This window comes from Coptis chinensis, chromosome 5 (genome assembly GCF_015680905.1).
Source record: "Coptis chinensis isolate HL-2020 chromosome 5, ASM1568090v1, whole genome shotgun sequence".
In the NCBI taxonomy this organism is placed as follows: domain Eukaryota; kingdom Viridiplantae; phylum Streptophyta; class Magnoliopsida; order Ranunculales; family Ranunculaceae; genus Coptis; species Coptis chinensis.
The window spans coordinates 74162847-74180421 of NC_141460.1; the positions used below are offsets into that span (position 1 = coordinate 74162847).

At 37.1% G+C, this 17575-nt stretch overlaps 2 protein-coding genes across 4 annotated transcripts; one reads left to right on the top strand and one right to left on the bottom strand.

Annotated features, from left to right (window-relative positions):
- Nucleotides 1-205: 205 nt before the first annotated feature.
- Nucleotides 206-5921, bottom strand: LOC147498846 (WD repeat-containing protein PCN-like). Its single transcript, XM_086560720.1, has 11 exons — nucleotides 5663-5921; nucleotides 5413-5556; nucleotides 5036-5333; nucleotides 4857-4938; nucleotides 4602-4715; nucleotides 4324-4486; nucleotides 3342-3495; nucleotides 2662-3251; nucleotides 1862-2043; nucleotides 1386-1646; nucleotides 206-869 (listed from the first exon to the last, which is right to left on the bottom strand). Exons 1-11 carry the CDS (start codon nucleotides 5828-5830, stop codon nucleotides 554-556), a joined length of 2472 nt encoding a protein of 823 aa, XP_086416846.1. The 5' UTR covers nucleotides 5831-5921; the 3' UTR covers nucleotides 206-553.
- A 7136-nt stretch (nucleotides 5922-13057) lies between these two features.
- LOC147498847 (ATP synthase subunit delta', mitochondrial-like) lies at nucleotides 13058-17473 on the top strand. Of its 3 annotated transcripts, XM_086560723.1 has the most exons (4): nucleotides 13060-14128; nucleotides 16159-16320; nucleotides 16906-16992; nucleotides 17078-17473. In XM_086560723.1, exons 1-4 carry the CDS (start codon nucleotides 13817-13819, stop codon nucleotides 17081-17083), a joined length of 567 nt encoding a protein of 188 aa, XP_086416849.1. In that variant the 5' UTR covers nucleotides 13060-13816; the 3' UTR covers nucleotides 17084-17473. The 3 variants fall into 3 exon arrangements, with proteins under 3 accessions (XP_086416848.1, XP_086416849.1, XP_086416847.1); XM_086560721.1 differs by having other exon boundaries at nucleotides 16906-17473; XM_086560722.1 differs by lacking the exon at nucleotides 16159-16320 and having other exon boundaries at nucleotides 13058-14128; nucleotides 16906-17473.
- Nucleotides 17474-17575: the final 102 nt, after the last annotated feature.

The window sequence follows — 17575 nt, forward strand, 5'->3', positions numbered from 1 at the left end:
CCTACCCTTGTACTATTATTATTCAACAGTCATCACCATTGAGAAAAGCTCTACATCAATTTTACTGTTCTTATTATACTACTGTACGCAGTTTAGACTAATCATTTACTTTGTTCAATTTATGGGAGCTTAAAAAGTACACTTGGAAGGAAGAAAAGAAAAAAGTGAAACAAGCAAGCAAATACTTACATACAAAAAACAGAAGTTGACATTACAAAATAATTTAATAATCCATGAACATGTAGTAGTATGTTTGGGCAATTGGGCCTTGCTTCTCAAAAACAAAAGTGAATTTTTATATCAAGTTACATGCAGTTAATTCTGATACAGGCAAAACTTTTATTTCCGCCTCAAGCTCCCAACCAAAACTGGAGACAGAAACTCATTGTGCGTAGTATGGAAACAACTATCAAAACAGGTCGATTAAGATTTCTCTACCAATGAATATTTTTACACATTTTGCTCTTCAAATCCCGCAAGCGACCAACCAGAACAAGAACACATGATGGTCACAAAATCCTCCTTTGCTGCAAACACATATAACTGGGCATGTCTAAGTACCAAAAATATGTCTGTGGACTGGAGCATCAAACTTCTGGATTACGTCTCTCCACGGCTTCTCCATGACAAACAATGAGTCCTTTGATAGATGTTCAACAAATAGAACAGGGTCTTTAAAAGCACCAAACTCAAAATTCTTTTTGTCATTGTGCTTATGTTCTAGACCTGAATCTTTTCTTTTACGCTTCAACCCTGCGTTATTGGATGAATTTTTCAATTTCTTCAAAGATATATCCGAACCATTAGCCAGGTAACTCTCTTCCTCTTCTTTCTCTACTGGCATTCCGAAGTCAATCAAGCACATTGCCCTGAAAATTAACAAAAAATAAGAAATGTGACGATGAAATAGAAAGATACCAATCAATGTGAAATTCACTGTTGCCACAAATGCTACAAGTGCATTTTCCTTGTTTCATGTATAAATAGAAAAAAAAAAAAAAAAAAAATAGTCATGTTCTCCTTTACTTTGAAGGATCCAGTCGGTATAAACTTTGCTTAATAAGTAATCTTTACCGACAGGAATAAACTTCGTTTACACTTTACACAACACACACTGCATCTCCAAAAAGTGTGGGCAATGTAGGCTGTGATTATAGTTCTACAAATCTGTGAACTTTTCCTACTCTGAAATAGGGATCAACTACCAAAAATTGAAAATGTAAATAGACACACAACACTGCAGTTTTGAAATGGCACCAATGTTTTCACTAGATTATCATCACCTTTGGTAGGGATTTCGGTAGTGGAACCCCACCTACCAAGCCCTTTATTCACCTAACATACAATTGGTTAAACATTTACAAAGGCACAACAGCAACGCGCACCTGGCACTGTAGATAATAACAGAGGTTGAGCGTGAGGAGGGTGGAAAGGAGAGCCCAATGATTTCCCCTGGAAATTCCAGAAATCTTCTGGGCAGAACAAACATGTGACGCCTTGACCATTCTCCCAACTGCTTAGCCTCCACATCAAATGCATAAACTTGATTTGAAGAGGTTGTGATGATCAGTACATTGCTATTACTAGGAGGAAACCCACCAGCAGTCACAGAAGCTCCATCCAGTCTGGATACAAACCAGTGTTGCCTGTGTGAACAAACCTAATGTGTCACAAGGCATGCAGGTGTACAAAGTACATACTAACGACAAAGTACATATTCAGAGTGTTAATAAAGTTTAAAACTGGGAGAAAAAAATAAAGTGGATCCGACAACATATGATAATTTGATAATTGCCTAAAGGTTTAATATGAGCTTAAAGACTATCAACAATGAAAATTTTCTAACTGGTGGTATGCTCACCTTTGTATCTCAAGATTGAACACATATATATCTCCAAAACAGTTGACGGCAGCTAACCACTGTCCGTCAGAACTTGTGAACATTTTTACTATGGGAGGCTCCGTAGGGGGGTTATTATCATCATCCACTTTTCGGCAAGGCGTGAAGGTGTGCAATAGTTCTGCAGAGTCTACGCCCACAACCTGAAATAACAGAAAAGGTTGAACTAAGCTATGATTTGACGGACAGTAAGAATCCAATCTTTTGCTGATTTTCAAGACCAAGTTAAACTGCACACATAAGTTGTATAAAACATAACCCTTCTGAACAGCTATACCAGATATATTATAAAAAATATGAAAGGGATAGGGAGTCCTTGAATGTTAAATATCAACATGCCAGTCAATTATATTCTGTATTAACTATATTAGTATAATCACTATTAGTTCAGGTGAGTTAACTGATCAGATGATCCTAATCCTAATCCTAATCCTAATCCTAATCCTAATCCTAATCCTAATCATCACACCATCATGTTCACAAATATAATATAGCCAACATCGGCCATTGATATCCTAAGCCATACAAGAGAGTACAAATCCCGGTGATAAAGACAATGATAACTGTGTTGAGGATGCTAGATATGAAGTTATAAATCAATCCTATATAAAGAATTTTCATCTGCAGTTTCACTCTATGGCAGTGCTTAAGTAATCTAGTCCCCACATCCACTCCCTGAAAAATTTCATAGCAGAAATCATGTTGCCATCCATACAAGCTACAGATATAAAATGGGTAAAAGAAGCAGGTGGAAAGCTTACGTATATCTTTCTATCGTGACCCGCAATCATCAGTCGAGAAGAATCGGTACTAAAAACCATGGAATGGGCATATGGTAGTTTCTGAGGTAGTGGCATCCTATTGATAGCACATGCACCTTTTTTGTCTTTGGAGGACTTTAATTCAAACAGGGTAGGTTTCACGTGGTCGGAGTAAGCCAATAACATCCCTGTAGAAGAGATAGTGCTACAGATGATCTTCCTAGACGCCTTGCTTTTAAGACGAACAAGCAACTGTGTATTTGTGTTTCTCCCGGAAGCCTTGTTAGGATTAGCACCACTCTTTACATGAACACGTAAAACATCCAATACACTCGAATACTGAACCAACAATACTGAAGCACCATCAATTACTGTGTTGACCACCAACTGCATGGGAACTCTTTGAGGTGCAGGGCATATATCATGTGGAGCAAACTTGGTAAACTCCATGATAGAGTATGCAAAGAGCTTTGTGTCATCACCAGCTGAAATAAGCATAGGAACCCCCAAATGGGCCCATTTACAATAACTGGACTCAACTGGTTTCTCATGTTTACGAACCCTTTTTACTTTTTCATCTGGCAACATGTCTGTCAAAATAAAATATTTAACAAATCAAATTCTGACAATGAAGATAAAAATAGATTTAGAACCAAAATTCATAATTCACTTGGACAGACCATCTCTGCTTATGGGAACTGCAACTGTCAAGGCCCTGACATCATGGGTATGAGCTCTCACGTAACCAACATAGGCCCATTTCCTAACTGGTTCTGTCAAAGACTTTTCGTTACCAGAACCAACTGTGTCAATAGAGAGTTTGTATAGAATAACCTGCATGCAGAAACAGCACTGTAATTGTTAGTTGAATAGAATAGCCTAACAACCAACTTTATCCAAAATATAAAACCTAGCCAGTTTCTTAATCCATCATGTGAAGTTCAGGGATGTACTCAAATGATCTATTTCCCCTAGTAGCTTCTTGGATCTTGCTAATGGAATGCTAACAAACTTATGTTCTCTGGATACACTTCTATCAATTTTATTTAAGTCGATTATCACAAACAATCCGATGACTCTCATTACCCAAAGTGTAAATCAATCAAAAGCATTAGACTTGACAATGATGAGTTTGACCTGCGGGAATACATTGAGCTTATCAAAATATAAACCAAGTATTGATCTTCAATTTGGTCTGTGCAGGACAAGTTTTGTTCTTGGAAGACATTCCTGATGGATTCTTGATGACCCAGTAATCCCAGTATGCAGTTGATTGGATTCTGATATATCTCAAGTCCTCTCCGACACTTGGTTTGTTCTACTCAGCTCTAGTACGAAGAAGATATTAAGAGAATGCTTGGATACTTTCATTTGAGTCCTTACAAATTACATAGATATGCATGAGATTACAGAAACGCCCTTGAGCAGTAAGAACAAAATATGCTTCTAGTGCTACATATACTCACAATATGTCAAATACAGGTGAGCTCAAACCGTACGGTGTAACTTGATAATTTTGACTTGAGCTAATAAAGAAAACTGAAAAGTACATATCATTTACGTTTTATTTGGACAGTGTCAAACTTAAAATAGAGAACACAAAAAAAAAAAAAAAACAAATGAACAAATGATTTAAATTCTAAAATCATCCATATTCCACACCTGACCATCAGAACCAGCAGAAAACACCCTATTATGGCTTGGAGCGGCTGCTAAAGCATTCACATCACCCTTGTGGTAAGTAAGCGTTTCTAGATGAGTTCCATGCTGACTGTCCCAAAACTGAACGCTACCACTACTATCTGCACTAACGATTGTCCCTGACCTGAAATCATCGAAATTAAGGATTAATACTTTCAAACTTCAAGTTCCTGCAATTGTTCACAAAACATTGCACCAAAAATATAGACATAACTAGGATCCAGTCCTAATGATTTTACCTTAAGATAAGCAGTGACCATACACAAAGCTCAGGTCCACTACCTGACCCTCCAAGTCCAACTGTTATCCTGTACTTCTCTTGTGCAAGCTTAGCATCCCAGCATCTTATAAACCTACAAGTCCAATCGTTCTGTATGTTAAGAACATGCAAGGGTATTAAAAAGAAAAGCGTATATCTGACAAGTTGCAGTAGACATGGCCAGTTGAAAACTTATCGGGTGCTTACATGACCAGTATCAATGAAGAAAACATACCCGTCACTACTTCCAGAAAAGATTAGCTTTGCATCTAGACTCCACGCAACACTTAAAACTCGAGGAGTGTTTCGCGACTCACCTGGCAAGTAAACACAATTACCACTAAGTAACTATATAACAACATATAGATAAAAAAAAAAAAAAAAAAAAAAAAAAAAAAAAGATAGATTACTCACCGCTAGCAATACGCATTGATCTGTTATATGTTATTCCATCGGAATCAGAAACAGCATATAATCTTACAGAACCATCACCACATCCAAGCGCTACACGTGGAGGTTCAAGTAGAGGTTTCATATGAAGTTCAATGGAGTCATTGTCATCATCACTTTCACTACTTTCATCGTCATCACGAGATGTAGCTTCATTAATAGCATACCCATTGACTGCATGTTGGTATTCAGACACTAATGATTCCTGGATAGGTTCAACAGTCATCTGCCAGATTGATACTCCAATAGAATCTAGTACAACCTGCCAAAACAAAAAGTATGACATTACACATTTACGCCATCGGTACAAGTATCAAACACTAAATTCTAAAATTGAATACCTTTTGCTTTAAATCAAACAAATCCCACTCGGAAATCGACCCATCAATACTAGACGAAAACAATCTCCCAGAAGGCAAGTCTTTCGAAGTGGAACGACACCACACCAACGACGAAACTCTCGAATTACTATCTCCATGTATAGTCTACGCACATTAAAAAAAAAAAAAAACATTTATTACATACATTAATAGTCCAAACAAATTAAACAGAAAAGTAGAGAGACAATGACTGATTTTTAATTAAAGTTACCAACTGACAGTGCCAACCAACTGAACCGGGAGAAACGAGCCAGATTTCAAGTGAACCATCTTCACGAGCTGCAGCTACTTTAGATTCATCTAAACTTGTTGCTAATGATATTACTGGTGATGGTTTCCATTCAATGGTATTGTTTCTCTTCACTCGAAGTGTCTCCATTCTAATGAAATGATAAATTTTTAGTTTTGAGCGGCTGCCTGCTTTTCACTCTTTCTCTTTCTCTCTCTTCTTCTGTGTTTTAGGGCGTAGGGAATTTTTTTTTTTGAGTAAATGATACGCTGTACTCTTATGTAGTTTACTTAAATGGATGCGCAACGGATTTTCAGTTGTATGTGTTGTTTCATTTTTTGTGTTTCTTAAGTTCCGCCCAATTTTGATAACGACATTCTTACACGCTTACAAGTTCAACTATGAGAGCATTTGCAATAGGTGAAAGTTTCCCCCCTTTATTCACCGCCACCTCATCACTTATTCACTCTCTTTTCACTAAATGGTGAAAAACAAGGTGAAGCTGTGAAATGCAAAGGTGAATAAAATATCTCAGACAGGATGTTAGATTACGTCCGGGAGATTTTTATTGAGCGAATGAATGTAACATCCCGTATTTTTATAACGATCACGATATATTATGAATGAACGATGAACATGCTCCATTTTCACTTCCTTTCCAGCCAAAATTGCGATTTTCTAGCCTCCATTAACAAGCTTTTGACACAAACTTCTATTCCTAATGACTTCTCCACCCCCCAAATGCATCCCCACCAATCTCACCACATAAAGAGCATTCCCGATGGTTTAGAAATGTCAAAATTTCTAAAAAAAAATAGGCAAAAAGGATCGTCGTCAAGAACGCGTAATGTGGGCGAGGAGGACGAAATTGAACCCACCGCGTTGTGAAATCGAGTAACACCCACCATTAGCGTCAACATCGGTCCGACACATAGCAAATCGAGTAGCGGAGTCTCAAATAAGTTTTTGATTTTTTTTATGCTAATTATTATTATTTATATTAGTTTATATCAAGTTTGTTGTTGTGTAATTAGTTTGAATTTGTCGCATTGTTTAAAAAAAAATTAATTGTAAGTATATCGTATTGCGTGTTGGTTGAATGTAGAAAATACACTTATGAAAAGTGCGTTGTGCACTTTCAAATGTTGTGTCGTGGTAGCGTTGTATAAAATCAAAAACGGATCCTAATTTTGCCACGGTTACCGACATTATATCCGCCACACCATTTGGGAACTTGTTGAATTCTAATTTTGGACAAAATGATCAAGCGTTGTTGTTTGGGATAGTTGAGCGGTGGTGGCAAACTACCCACACATTCCATTTCCCATGGGGTGAGCTTGGAATTACCCCTCTTGATTTCACAATGCTCACGGGTATCCCAATTAGTTATGGAGATGTCGTTCCTTTTGATGAAACTTTAGAGGTTTTTACTACGGCGATGAGTTTCTCTGAAGGTTTTGATTTGGTTGAAGATGATGAGCAAAGACGGGTTTTGAGATTATCTACCGAAAGCGGTTTAAGGGAGGAGCTATAAATATGAGTTGGTTTACTTCGAGATATTTGAATAGACTCAAGGAGAAGCCGAAAGACTATCATATTGGTGAGAAGTCGATCTACGAGTATGTACGTGTCTTCCTCTTCTACTTTATTGGTGCGGTATTATTTGGATATGCTGATAGTTATTTACGTATCGGGTGGATGGCCGTTGTCTCAGACGTAGAGAGGGTGTGGGATTATGACTGGGGTCAATCCATCTTGGCATACATTTACTGCTGGCTAAACCTCGCAGTTGAGACGAAAGATGCTAAAGGCAATTTGTGCGACTTTGTTTGGATTATACCGGTAAGTCTTATTTATTTAAGTTATTGTTTCATTTCATTTATTTATCTAATTATTAATGTTGACATGTTTATATATATATATATATATATATATATATATATATATATATATATATATATATATATATATATATATATATATTGTATTTTATCTATTGATGGTAGTATTGGTGGTACGAATATTTTCATGTGATGCATCCTGTATTGAAGAGGTTGGAAGAGGATGAGACTCATGACCTGATTCCACGATTCAAACATGGGGGCTTCATCGTAAGCAGAGGGGGGTATGGGGACCTATCGCATAATATTCATAACACTCGTCAGCAGATTGAGCTTTTAGGAGCTACCCGAATTAAGTGGCAACCCTGGGCCGAGTCCTTCATCTTTCAAACCCCTTATGCAGATATTCCAGATGTTCCAGAGAACACTGAGTACCGTAGACTATCCTATATGTATCATAGAGCAAGGTTTCTTTCTCAGCGGCGAATGATACTTATATAGTGGTCGATCCATCGCGATGGTACCTTGGGGATGGATGTTGGCGGCAAGTATCCGGAGAGTTTGTTATACCTTACCCACCACCCATAGATATGATGTGACCCTCGATATTCTTCCCCGCCGCGCTCTTTCACACTATAGAGCAAACCTAAATGAGTGGCGGATGCATCGCCTTTCATTTTTACGGAGACTATGACTTATATTGGAAGAGGGTTGGTCGAGGTCTCTTGCTAGGTGCGTTATACCGGGGCACCAATTTTGAAGGGGTTACTTCTGGAGCATTGAGGCCCGACATTTATTTCCCAGGAGGAGTGGAGTTGCCACAGTCACAACCCAGGGTGTTTCATGATATTCAGATGCCGCAAAGAACTCCACATATATTTGATGATGATGACCTTTGGCACTGGAGCATGATTACTTTCGGGGGCAAGATATGAGAATACCTATTCCACCGGTAGATGCCACGCGATGGTAGAAGATTTGTCAGTACAGTTTGAGCAGTTAGCCGAGGTTAGTATGATTTGAATTTATTCATGATTTGTTATTATTAGTATTCACTATAACCCCTAACATGCATTTGTTTTGTTAAACATGATGAAATAAGGTCGGAGCTCCTTAACTACAGCTCTCTCAGTTATGTCATGCGTGAGTCCTTCATAGAGTCCTATCGTCACAGTTTTGAGTACTTACAAGAAGAGCGAAATCGAACTTTGCAGCTTCAGAGATGTGTGCAAGAGTTGGAGAATGCTGCAAGTGCCACACCTCAAGCTCAACCTCAACCAGAGAGGCGACAACGACGCAGGGGAGAGAGCTCTTCGACCGAGCCTTCTCGTAGGGGGAGGAGGTCTCAGTAGATATTTTCTTGTAGTTTGTAATAACTATGCGTCATTACTTGTCTTATGGCATTTGGGATTGTTGTTTGTAATGACTTTTTTATTAGTAGGTTTTTCTTTGATGAGTTTTGGATATAAATATGTCATTAAACAAAGGAGGTTATGTCCAATTTTTTTTAGAAATTACAAGTTACTTTTTTCACCGAGTTTCTGTGTTAGACTTGGGTGTTGTTCATGATTGTTGTTTGTCTTATTTATTATTTTCAAAGTATATTAGCAGGTTTTGGATATGAATATGTCAATAAAACAAATGAGGTTATGACAAAAAAAATTAAAATTTTATAAGTTCGTATGTTTCCTAAAATTTCACATTCGTTTCACTCATTTCCTGTCTTTGTTGAAACAGAAAATTTTGATGGAATATCACTCATTTTTGCAGGTGGTTTGGTTCTGACAGGAATAGTGTATGGGGATACCGAGACGGAATGTAACATCCCGTCTGGTTTTTTTAGACCGAGACGGAATGTAACATCCCGTATGGGGTTTTTAAGTCTTTCTCACTGCATCTTTTACTTTTCCAAACATTGGAATTATGGATGGGGATGGTGGCCCATTGGAATTATTGAGGGTACATTTGGATAGACATTTGGATATAATGTGTTATCACTTGGAGAGTGAACAAAAATCTGATAAAATGTGTTGTCAATTGGTAAGTGGACCAAAATTGAAGTATCACATGTGACCTTACCTTTCATATTTCGTTTTATTATTTTTCTTTTAGATCAAACAAATAAACAACCATCTTCTTCCCCACAACCAAGCTAAAAATAGGAAAAATGTCTAGAGAATAAAGAATTACATATAACCAAAGGTCATGGGGAGGATCTAGTAGTAATAGTTCGTCTTCAGGTTTTACCGGGTCATCTTCTGGTACTTCTGCTGAAGATGACTACATGGAAGAGTAAGAGATGAGCATAATGATATGATGAGGTGAAGGAGGAGGAGGAGGTTGCAGTTATTATCTACTGTTGGGGCATTAATGACTCAAGCAGCCATTGAAATTGAAGATGTAGATACATACAAACACGGTGGATCTGTGAAGGGCAGATAGTACACGTTTAGAAATGGTGGTGATTTCAGTAAACAAAAGATAATGAGGGATTACTTCACAACACCTTGTAAGTGGCCTCCTCATAAGTTTAGACGAAGGTATAGGATGACAAGAGAGCTTTTTATGTATATGTTGCATACTGTTGCATCATTCGACGATTACTTTAAAGACAAGGTGGATGGATTGGGTCGTCAAACAATTTATGGGTTACATAAGGGACTAGCTGCAGTTGCACAATTAGCAACTGGTTGTTCTTCTGATTCAATGGATGAGTATTTACAAATTGGAGATTCCACAGCAAATGTATCTATGAAGCGTTGGTGCAAGGCAATAATCACGGCGTTTGAGGAAGAGTACTTGAGACGACTAACCGAGGCGCATTAATCGCTAGGATATTAGCTGAAAATGTGGCAAGGGGTTTTCCAAGAATGCTTGGATCAATCGACTGTATGCACTGGGTGTGGAAGAATTGTCCAAGTGGATGGGATAGAACACATGTAGGGTACAAGAAGGAACCAACTTTGATACTTGAAGCCGTTACAGACAAACATTGTTGGATCTGGCATTGCTTCTTCGGCTTACCAGGTTCGCATAATGACATTAACGTGCTTCATCATTCTCATGTTTTTGAATCATTAGAGCAAGGTGAGGCTCCTATTGTTACATTTAATGTGAATGGTAATGACTATGATATGGGATATTATCTTGCTGATGGTATTTACCCAAAATGGGGCACATTTGTTCAAGCTATTCGTTATCCAAGAAATAAACATGAAAAGATCTTTACTCAATGTCAAGAAGTTGCAAGAAAAAATATTGAAAGGACGTTTGGAGTTTTGCAGGCACGATGGCATATTGTTAAGGCTTTTGCGCGTTGTCATAGTGTTGTTGTTATTGGAGACATAATGAAGGCATGCATTATAATGCATAATATGATTGTTGAGAATGAACGTGAAAGTGGAGTTTGGAATTGGAAAGGTCAGAGGAAAGAAACAATACCTGCGCTCTTTCAGAAAGATGATGGTTTTCATTTTGTCTATCAGATGATTGAAGCAAGAAATAAGATTAGAAATGAAGTTACACATACTAATCTTCAAAAGGACTTAGTTGAACATGTTTTTAATTGGACTGGCATTGAAGAAACAGCAGATCCGGTACCAATTTATGATCCAAATTGGTCGGATCCATATGAGGGAGAAGGAGGCGAAAATTAAAATATAAATGAAAGTGTATTTCCTATGTATTTCCTAACGTTAACTATTAAAGTTCCAACGTATTTCCTATGTATTTCCTAATGTAATTCCTATAAGTTCTTATGTGTTTAATGAGTTGTGTTTTAATGAACTATATTACAATGTATTTTAATTTTATTGGTAATTGTATTTCTATGAAAATAATTATATTTGACAGAACATACATAGTACATTAATTAAAAAAATAGTTAGATAAAAATACATAGTTCATTAATTAAAAATACAATGAAATTAAAATACATAGTGCATTAATTAAAAAGACAGTAAAATTAAAATACATAGTGCATTAATTAAAATACATAGTGCTTTAATTAAAATAAAATACTATATATTACATAAACTTAGTTAGAGCTAGAACCACCTCTAGCCCTTGCCCATTCAGCACGTATTTCAGCTTGTTGTTGCTCGATTATAACAGCGGTATCGGAATGAAGGACACTTGTATCGGTCGCTAAAATCTTAGCTTCATATTGCATCTTTTGAAGCCGATTTTTTTCCAATTGAACCTGATTTTTTTCTTCTCTTGCCATCACAGTTCTTTGACCATATGCAAGTTCCCTTTCTCTAAGTTCTAAGCATTTTTGTGTTTCAGTTGCATCTTGTGAAAATGTATCTTCTAAACGTGTAAAGTAACCCTCCAACATACCAACTGATTTTTCTTGTTTCCTTTTGGACTTGGCTTTCTTCGATCTAAGAGGACACTCTATTTCTCTATTTCTTAAGAACCCTCCAATTCAACTCCGCCAATACTTGGTAAATTAGAAGTTGAATCTTCACCATCATTTTTGTGACATTTTCCCTTTGTGGGGCGGCTTGACCTTGCCTCAAAAACGTTACTCCACTTTGGATTATCCTTGAGTGTAACGTAACAATGATAAAGTGAAAAAGCCGATTTTTCTTGTAGTTGGTACGTCATCCTTGCCTCAAACAACTAAAAAATAAAATTGTGGTAATTATACTAAAATAATCACTAAGACTAAGATAATTGAACTAAAATAATAATTAGACTAAGACTAAAATGAAAATAATAAATACACTAAGATAATTAGACTAAGACGGAAATAATTAGACTAAGACTAAGATAATCAATAAATTCCAAATTGACAACGTTGTAATTACCCGGCTTTGTATTGTTGTACCACTTGCATATCGAGCCTCCACCGCATTCACAATTGCAACAAACTTGTTCATCATTTTTGAAAATATTTTCACCTACCACTAATTGAATCGGAAGACCTATCCAACCCACGTGCTTGATTGAACTCGCTTGTTACACGATTCCAAAATCCTTTTGCATTTTGGAAAGTACCAACAATGGAGTCTCCACTAATTTTTATCCAAGCAAGACATAGAGCTTGATCATCGGACATGCTAAAGTGAGTTTTCGCTTTTGCTTGAGTGCTACCACTTGCTTGAGATGCTTGAGTTGATGCCATTTGATACTTTGTTTTTTTTAAGAACTGATTTTAAAGAAGAAGAAATATGATATATGATTGTTGGAAGTGTGAGTTGAAATGAAACAAATGTTGTATATATACCAAAGTTTTTTGTTTTGACCGTTTTTTACCGTTCTGACTTTATGACCGTTGGTAAACTAGCCGTTAGAACTCCGAACGGGATGTTGGATTCTGTCTGGTGAGTTTTGTAATCCAGATGGAATCCAAGATCCCGTCCGAAGTTAACAAGTCAGTCACTATCTCGGTGGAAGGTTTCACCTTGTTTTGAACTGGGGAAAATAGTCACCGGATTTTTCACCCATGCATTGCACAGCGATTTTTGGTCCCAACCCGGTGAAAAAAGTCACAAACCCCCCTTTTTCCCTGCATTGCAAATGCTCTGAAACAAAACAGAGATTTGTCATGGCAAATGTAAAAAATCACCCATTTGCTGCTGCTTGATACGTTTTTCAATCGGTGGCAAATTTGTAAATTTTGCCACGCCAAAATAACGCACGACAGAAAAAAGAAAACAAAAAAGAGCCCGATAACATATTTCCAAAACCCAACCCACCTGGTTCGTTCCTCGATTTCTTCTCATCTCTTCTTGTATATTATTTTCTAATAATAAAAAAAAGGTATATTTATTGGTGAGTTTTGAGGATATACAAATTATTTGAGTGTTGTGTGGTCTCATGAGAATTGTTAGGGGGATGCAGAGATTGATATTTGAGGAAGAGCAAACAATAGCTTTGGTATTGGTTTCACTATACCTAAAGCTAGAGCACGTGATAAGCATTTAGGTATTTGAAGGACAATTTTGAGGGGTTGAGTTGGAAATTTAAGATGACTAGAATTTTAGTTCAGAGAGCTTCTACTTCGAATAATCAGAGTCATTCTACGGGTTCTTCGTAGTCTAGTACTAGTACTTTGGTCCCTCAGGTACAGATTGTGAATGTTACAAGGGATGAGCAGGAAGAGAAAGTGTTGTAAATAGGAAGTTTGGATGATGATTCACTTGATTCTTGTGTAAGTTTTGAGGAAAAAATGACGAAAAGAGATGAACTTTTTGGTGAGAGTAATTAGTTTGTTGTGAGGGAGACTGTGTATGATGATGAGAAGGAGAAAGTTGGTAGTGATGATGTTTTGGATTATGGGATTGTGATGAAAGAGTTGGGTGGTCTTCGAATCAGAGAGAAAGTAGATGAGAATGAGGGCTCGAGTACTGGTACATCTCAGATTATTATTGGTAGTTCACAACCACCTCCCCCTCCAGTCCCACCCCCAAAACCTTCGGGTGGAAACTTAAGTTCAAGAAGAACTGCCTCTGGTGGTTCGAATGCTGTGAGAATTGGTCCTTCTAGAAGAGCTGCTGCTTGGCCACTTGTTTCAGCTCGGAATGCGCAATCGGATTCAAGGCATTTTTCTCCTAGGTCTTACCGTGAAGGTGAAGATTACAACAGTGTTGATGATGCCGTAAGCTTTTATCTCATTCTTTTATATTTGTGTATAACTCGTAAATGTATTGTATGCATGATTGTTAGATTCATTGCAACCTCTGGGACATGTATCTAGTGTCTTTCTGTGTATGGGTTTATACGTATTGCTATTAGTTTTTTAATCATCTGCTAGAGTTGCTATTAGTCAAATGATTACTGAGATTATCCTGCACCAAACTCTTGCAATCCACTATTTCAGGCAGTCTGTCTCTACTCACTCTCTAGTGTAACTTGCTGAAGAAAACAAAAGAGGAAGGTGTTAATATGAACTTAGGATCTCAGTAATTCTTCAGTTTATAAAGAGTGGAAACTGGAAAATGAATTAAAGACCATATAATCCATACTTTGAAGTCAGTTTGGTGTTCTTTATATTATCCATATTGTACCTACCGTGCAACAATTAACAATCTTCCGAGCTTAGATCATATAAACTCCTCTTGCAACTGTATTATCTAGCTTTATATGAAATCAGTGGGAGGTTTAATGTTAGGATAGTAATTTATTCAAATTCAGGATATTGATGCATTTGATCGGTCTAGAGTTGTTTGTTGGTCCTTGCTCATGTCTTTTTCTTCATGTTGGACCGTGACAAACTGACTTTGAAGTACCATCAAGTTATTAGGTTCGGTTCCTTCGCGTGGTACAAATTTTAGTTTATGGAACAGAGCCTTTTGAGTATCTTTTGTTTTGTTTTGACACTTCTTTAATGTACATGCAAAATTATCATGATTGTTTTTTTAAAAGATTTCAGTTTCTGAATGGAATAGTTTGTAGAAAGTAATGTATTGCATGTGTGAAAAGAAATGAAAAAGTTTGTAAAGAACAATTCTAATTTGGACGACCTAATAATAGTCTAGTCTAAACAACTAAACATACTTCATAAATCGCCTCCAAAAGTTTGTAAAGTCTCTCGCCCCCAACAACCACTATTTTTATTGTTCTTGTGGTTTTGAATCTTTATCAATTATGATATATGACCCTAAACCCAACTACATAAATACAAATAAATTTTAAAATTTTATTTAATATCCTCGTCCTTGCTGTGTCCACGTCCTGCTTTTTTAAGATATGCATGTGCCGCCGCGTTTGTGTCCGCGTCCGTGCTTCATAGGTGAAAGCGGAAGAGATGTGCTATTGGTGAGTGTTTTCCGAAGATTTAAGTCACATAACATTAACTATTCTTTTTAATATGTGTTATATTGTACCTATTGGATCAAACATTAAATCTAGGACACTGTGGTTGTTTTTAGGTCTAGATTAGTAAATGCATAAAAACTTTGCTTTTCACCTCAAACATTGGTCTTGCTGGATAAGGATCGACATTGTATAACTATGTTAAGAGGGATGGGCAAATTGTATAACCATATAAGCAAGTTTCTTGGATTACTGTGCTTGTGTGCTAGAGTTGGAGAGTCAGTTAATCATGTACTTCAGTCTTCGGGTTTGTCATTTCTTTTGGCATAACTGGTCCTGTTTCCATGAGATCTCTGGATTACTTTGGGTTAGTCCAGGCTAGTGGATCTCCTTACTCAGGCATACATTCCTAGTCTATAATAGAGGCCAACTTATTTGGAATATATGGCTCCGCCTGTGACCATGTGGGGATGTGGTTGGAACATACTTTTGTAGGTAGAGTAATGGATCACAATAGGTCGTTATAGCCCTTAAGGGGTTTCTTTATTACTGCAGCAAAGTGTTTGTGAATTTGAGAATTGTTTATTATGAACACTTTCTAGCGAGATGGGGGAATGTTATGGATAGAGATTGTTAATTGGTTTGCTTGTAGAGTGTAGCTTTTGAGAATGTTTTCTTTTCTTTTCTTTTATAGTCATAAGTTTTCTCGACCTAGTTCTTCTTTGTTTCTAATGAAAATTTTCAGTTTCCCGATTAAACAAAAATGCAAGAGATGAGATGTATTTAGTTATTTGTTATATATAACTAGCAATTTTCATAGTCAGTTGCCCTTCTCTAAATGTTCCGAGCCTTCAATACTCTACAATGTTTCAGGAGAGGGAACGGAAGTTTGAGCTTGAGATCAGAAGAGTAAAAGGTTTTGAACTCAAACGTATGCTAGAGGATGGTAACTACCTGTTTCGCGCTGTTGCAGATCAAGCGTATGGGGACGCTGAAGCGTATGATTTAACACGACAGATGTGCATCAATTATATGGTACATCTCATTCAGATTTTTTATTCGCCCGGGCAAAGTGAAATTGCACGTTCGCTGATTCCATCCGTGGGTGTGGCTTCTGGGTTTACTAAACCACTTTAAATTGTGGAATGTGTTCCACTTTGAGCAGTGTGAATTTAGGTGGGATTCTATCATGGATCGAGTATGGGTTGTTGTCACATTGTTGAGGTTGGGATTGAGCGCTCTTGCTGTATTCTTTGCTATTATTGTACTTGCATTGTAGGATTTCTCATCCTACAGTTCCTTGACTACTACTTGGTGTAAATCTACTACTTAACAAACAAAAATTGAAAAAAAATAAAGTTTAATCTATGAGTCTCTAAATGGAGAGAAATTAGTTGTCAGCTTTTGATGCTCATACAATATATTTCCGCCCTCACTCTAAATCCTCCCCATTCTGTTTCAGTAAGTTTTTACTATTAATAGATTTTCAAGTAAAGCATTATGGCAATCCCATTCCTATTTCAGTGCTCACTTCTGCTCCACGCTCTACTTGCTAGTATTTTAAACCATGTATTGTTTAGAACACTAAAATATAAGCATTAATGCTACTGGTGATTTCAGGTGAAAATGGTCATAATACCTGCAACAACTGAACAGATGGGTGTTTTGCCTGGACATGTTGCCACCATTGCTGAGCTCAAGCCCGGGGTACTTTCAGTTCATGATGGAAATGACGTAAGCAAATACTTTGTTAGTAGTGGGTTTGCGTTTATCCATACAAACTCTTTTGCAGATATAGTTGCTGTTGAGGCAGTGCCACTTGACCAAATTGACGTAAGCCAGATTCAGAAAAGGCTGGTGGAATTCAACCAGAAACTGAGCTCAGCCTCAACTGATTTAGAGAAAGCTGAAGCTCAAATTGGTGTGGATGTTCATATTGCACTCAACTTTGCACTATTAGGCTAGTGGTAGTCATGTTACACCTTCCCTGGTAGTTTTATATTATTTTTTGTGTTTTAGTTTTTTCCTGCATAGCTGAACTATAATGGTTCTTCCGACTCTTGAGCCGTCCTTTATTCTTTCATTGATGTGAGGGCTATGTATCCACTTACTTTTTTTAGACTGTCATACTGATTTTGAAAATAAATACCTAAAAATGTCAGACTCAGTGGCATTTCTTTCATGTTCAGCTTGAGTTTAAGCATGTGTTTCAAGAAGGTAATCAAGTGGCAAATTACCTATAAAAAGTTAAAAGCTCCTTATGTAATGAGTCTATGTTCTATATCCCCCT

Coding starts and splice junctions, on each gene's coding strand:
- LOC147498846 (XM_086560720.1), bottom strand. CDS start 5,830: ATGGAGACACTTCGAGTGAAGAGAAACAATACCATTGAATGGAAACCA. Junction 4,939..5,035: donor ATCAATGCGTATTGCTAGCG/GTGAGTAATCTA, acceptor TTTACTTGCCAG/GTGAGTCGCGAAACACTCCT. Junction 3,496..4,323: donor CTGCTGGTTCTGATGGTCAG/GTGTGGAATATG, acceptor TTCTGCATGCAG/GTTATTCTATACAAACTCTC.
- LOC147498847 (XM_086560721.1), top strand. CDS start 13,817: ATGAAAGAGTTGGGTGGTCTTCGAATCAGAGAGAAAGTAGATGAGAAT. Junction 14,129..16,158: donor ACAACAGTGTTGATGATGCC/GTAAGCTTTTAT, acceptor ACAATGTTTCAG/GAGAGGGAACGGAAGTTTGA. Junction 16,321..16,905: donor AGATGTGCATCAATTATATG/GTACATCTCATT, acceptor TGGTGATTTCAG/GTGAAAATGGTCATAATACC.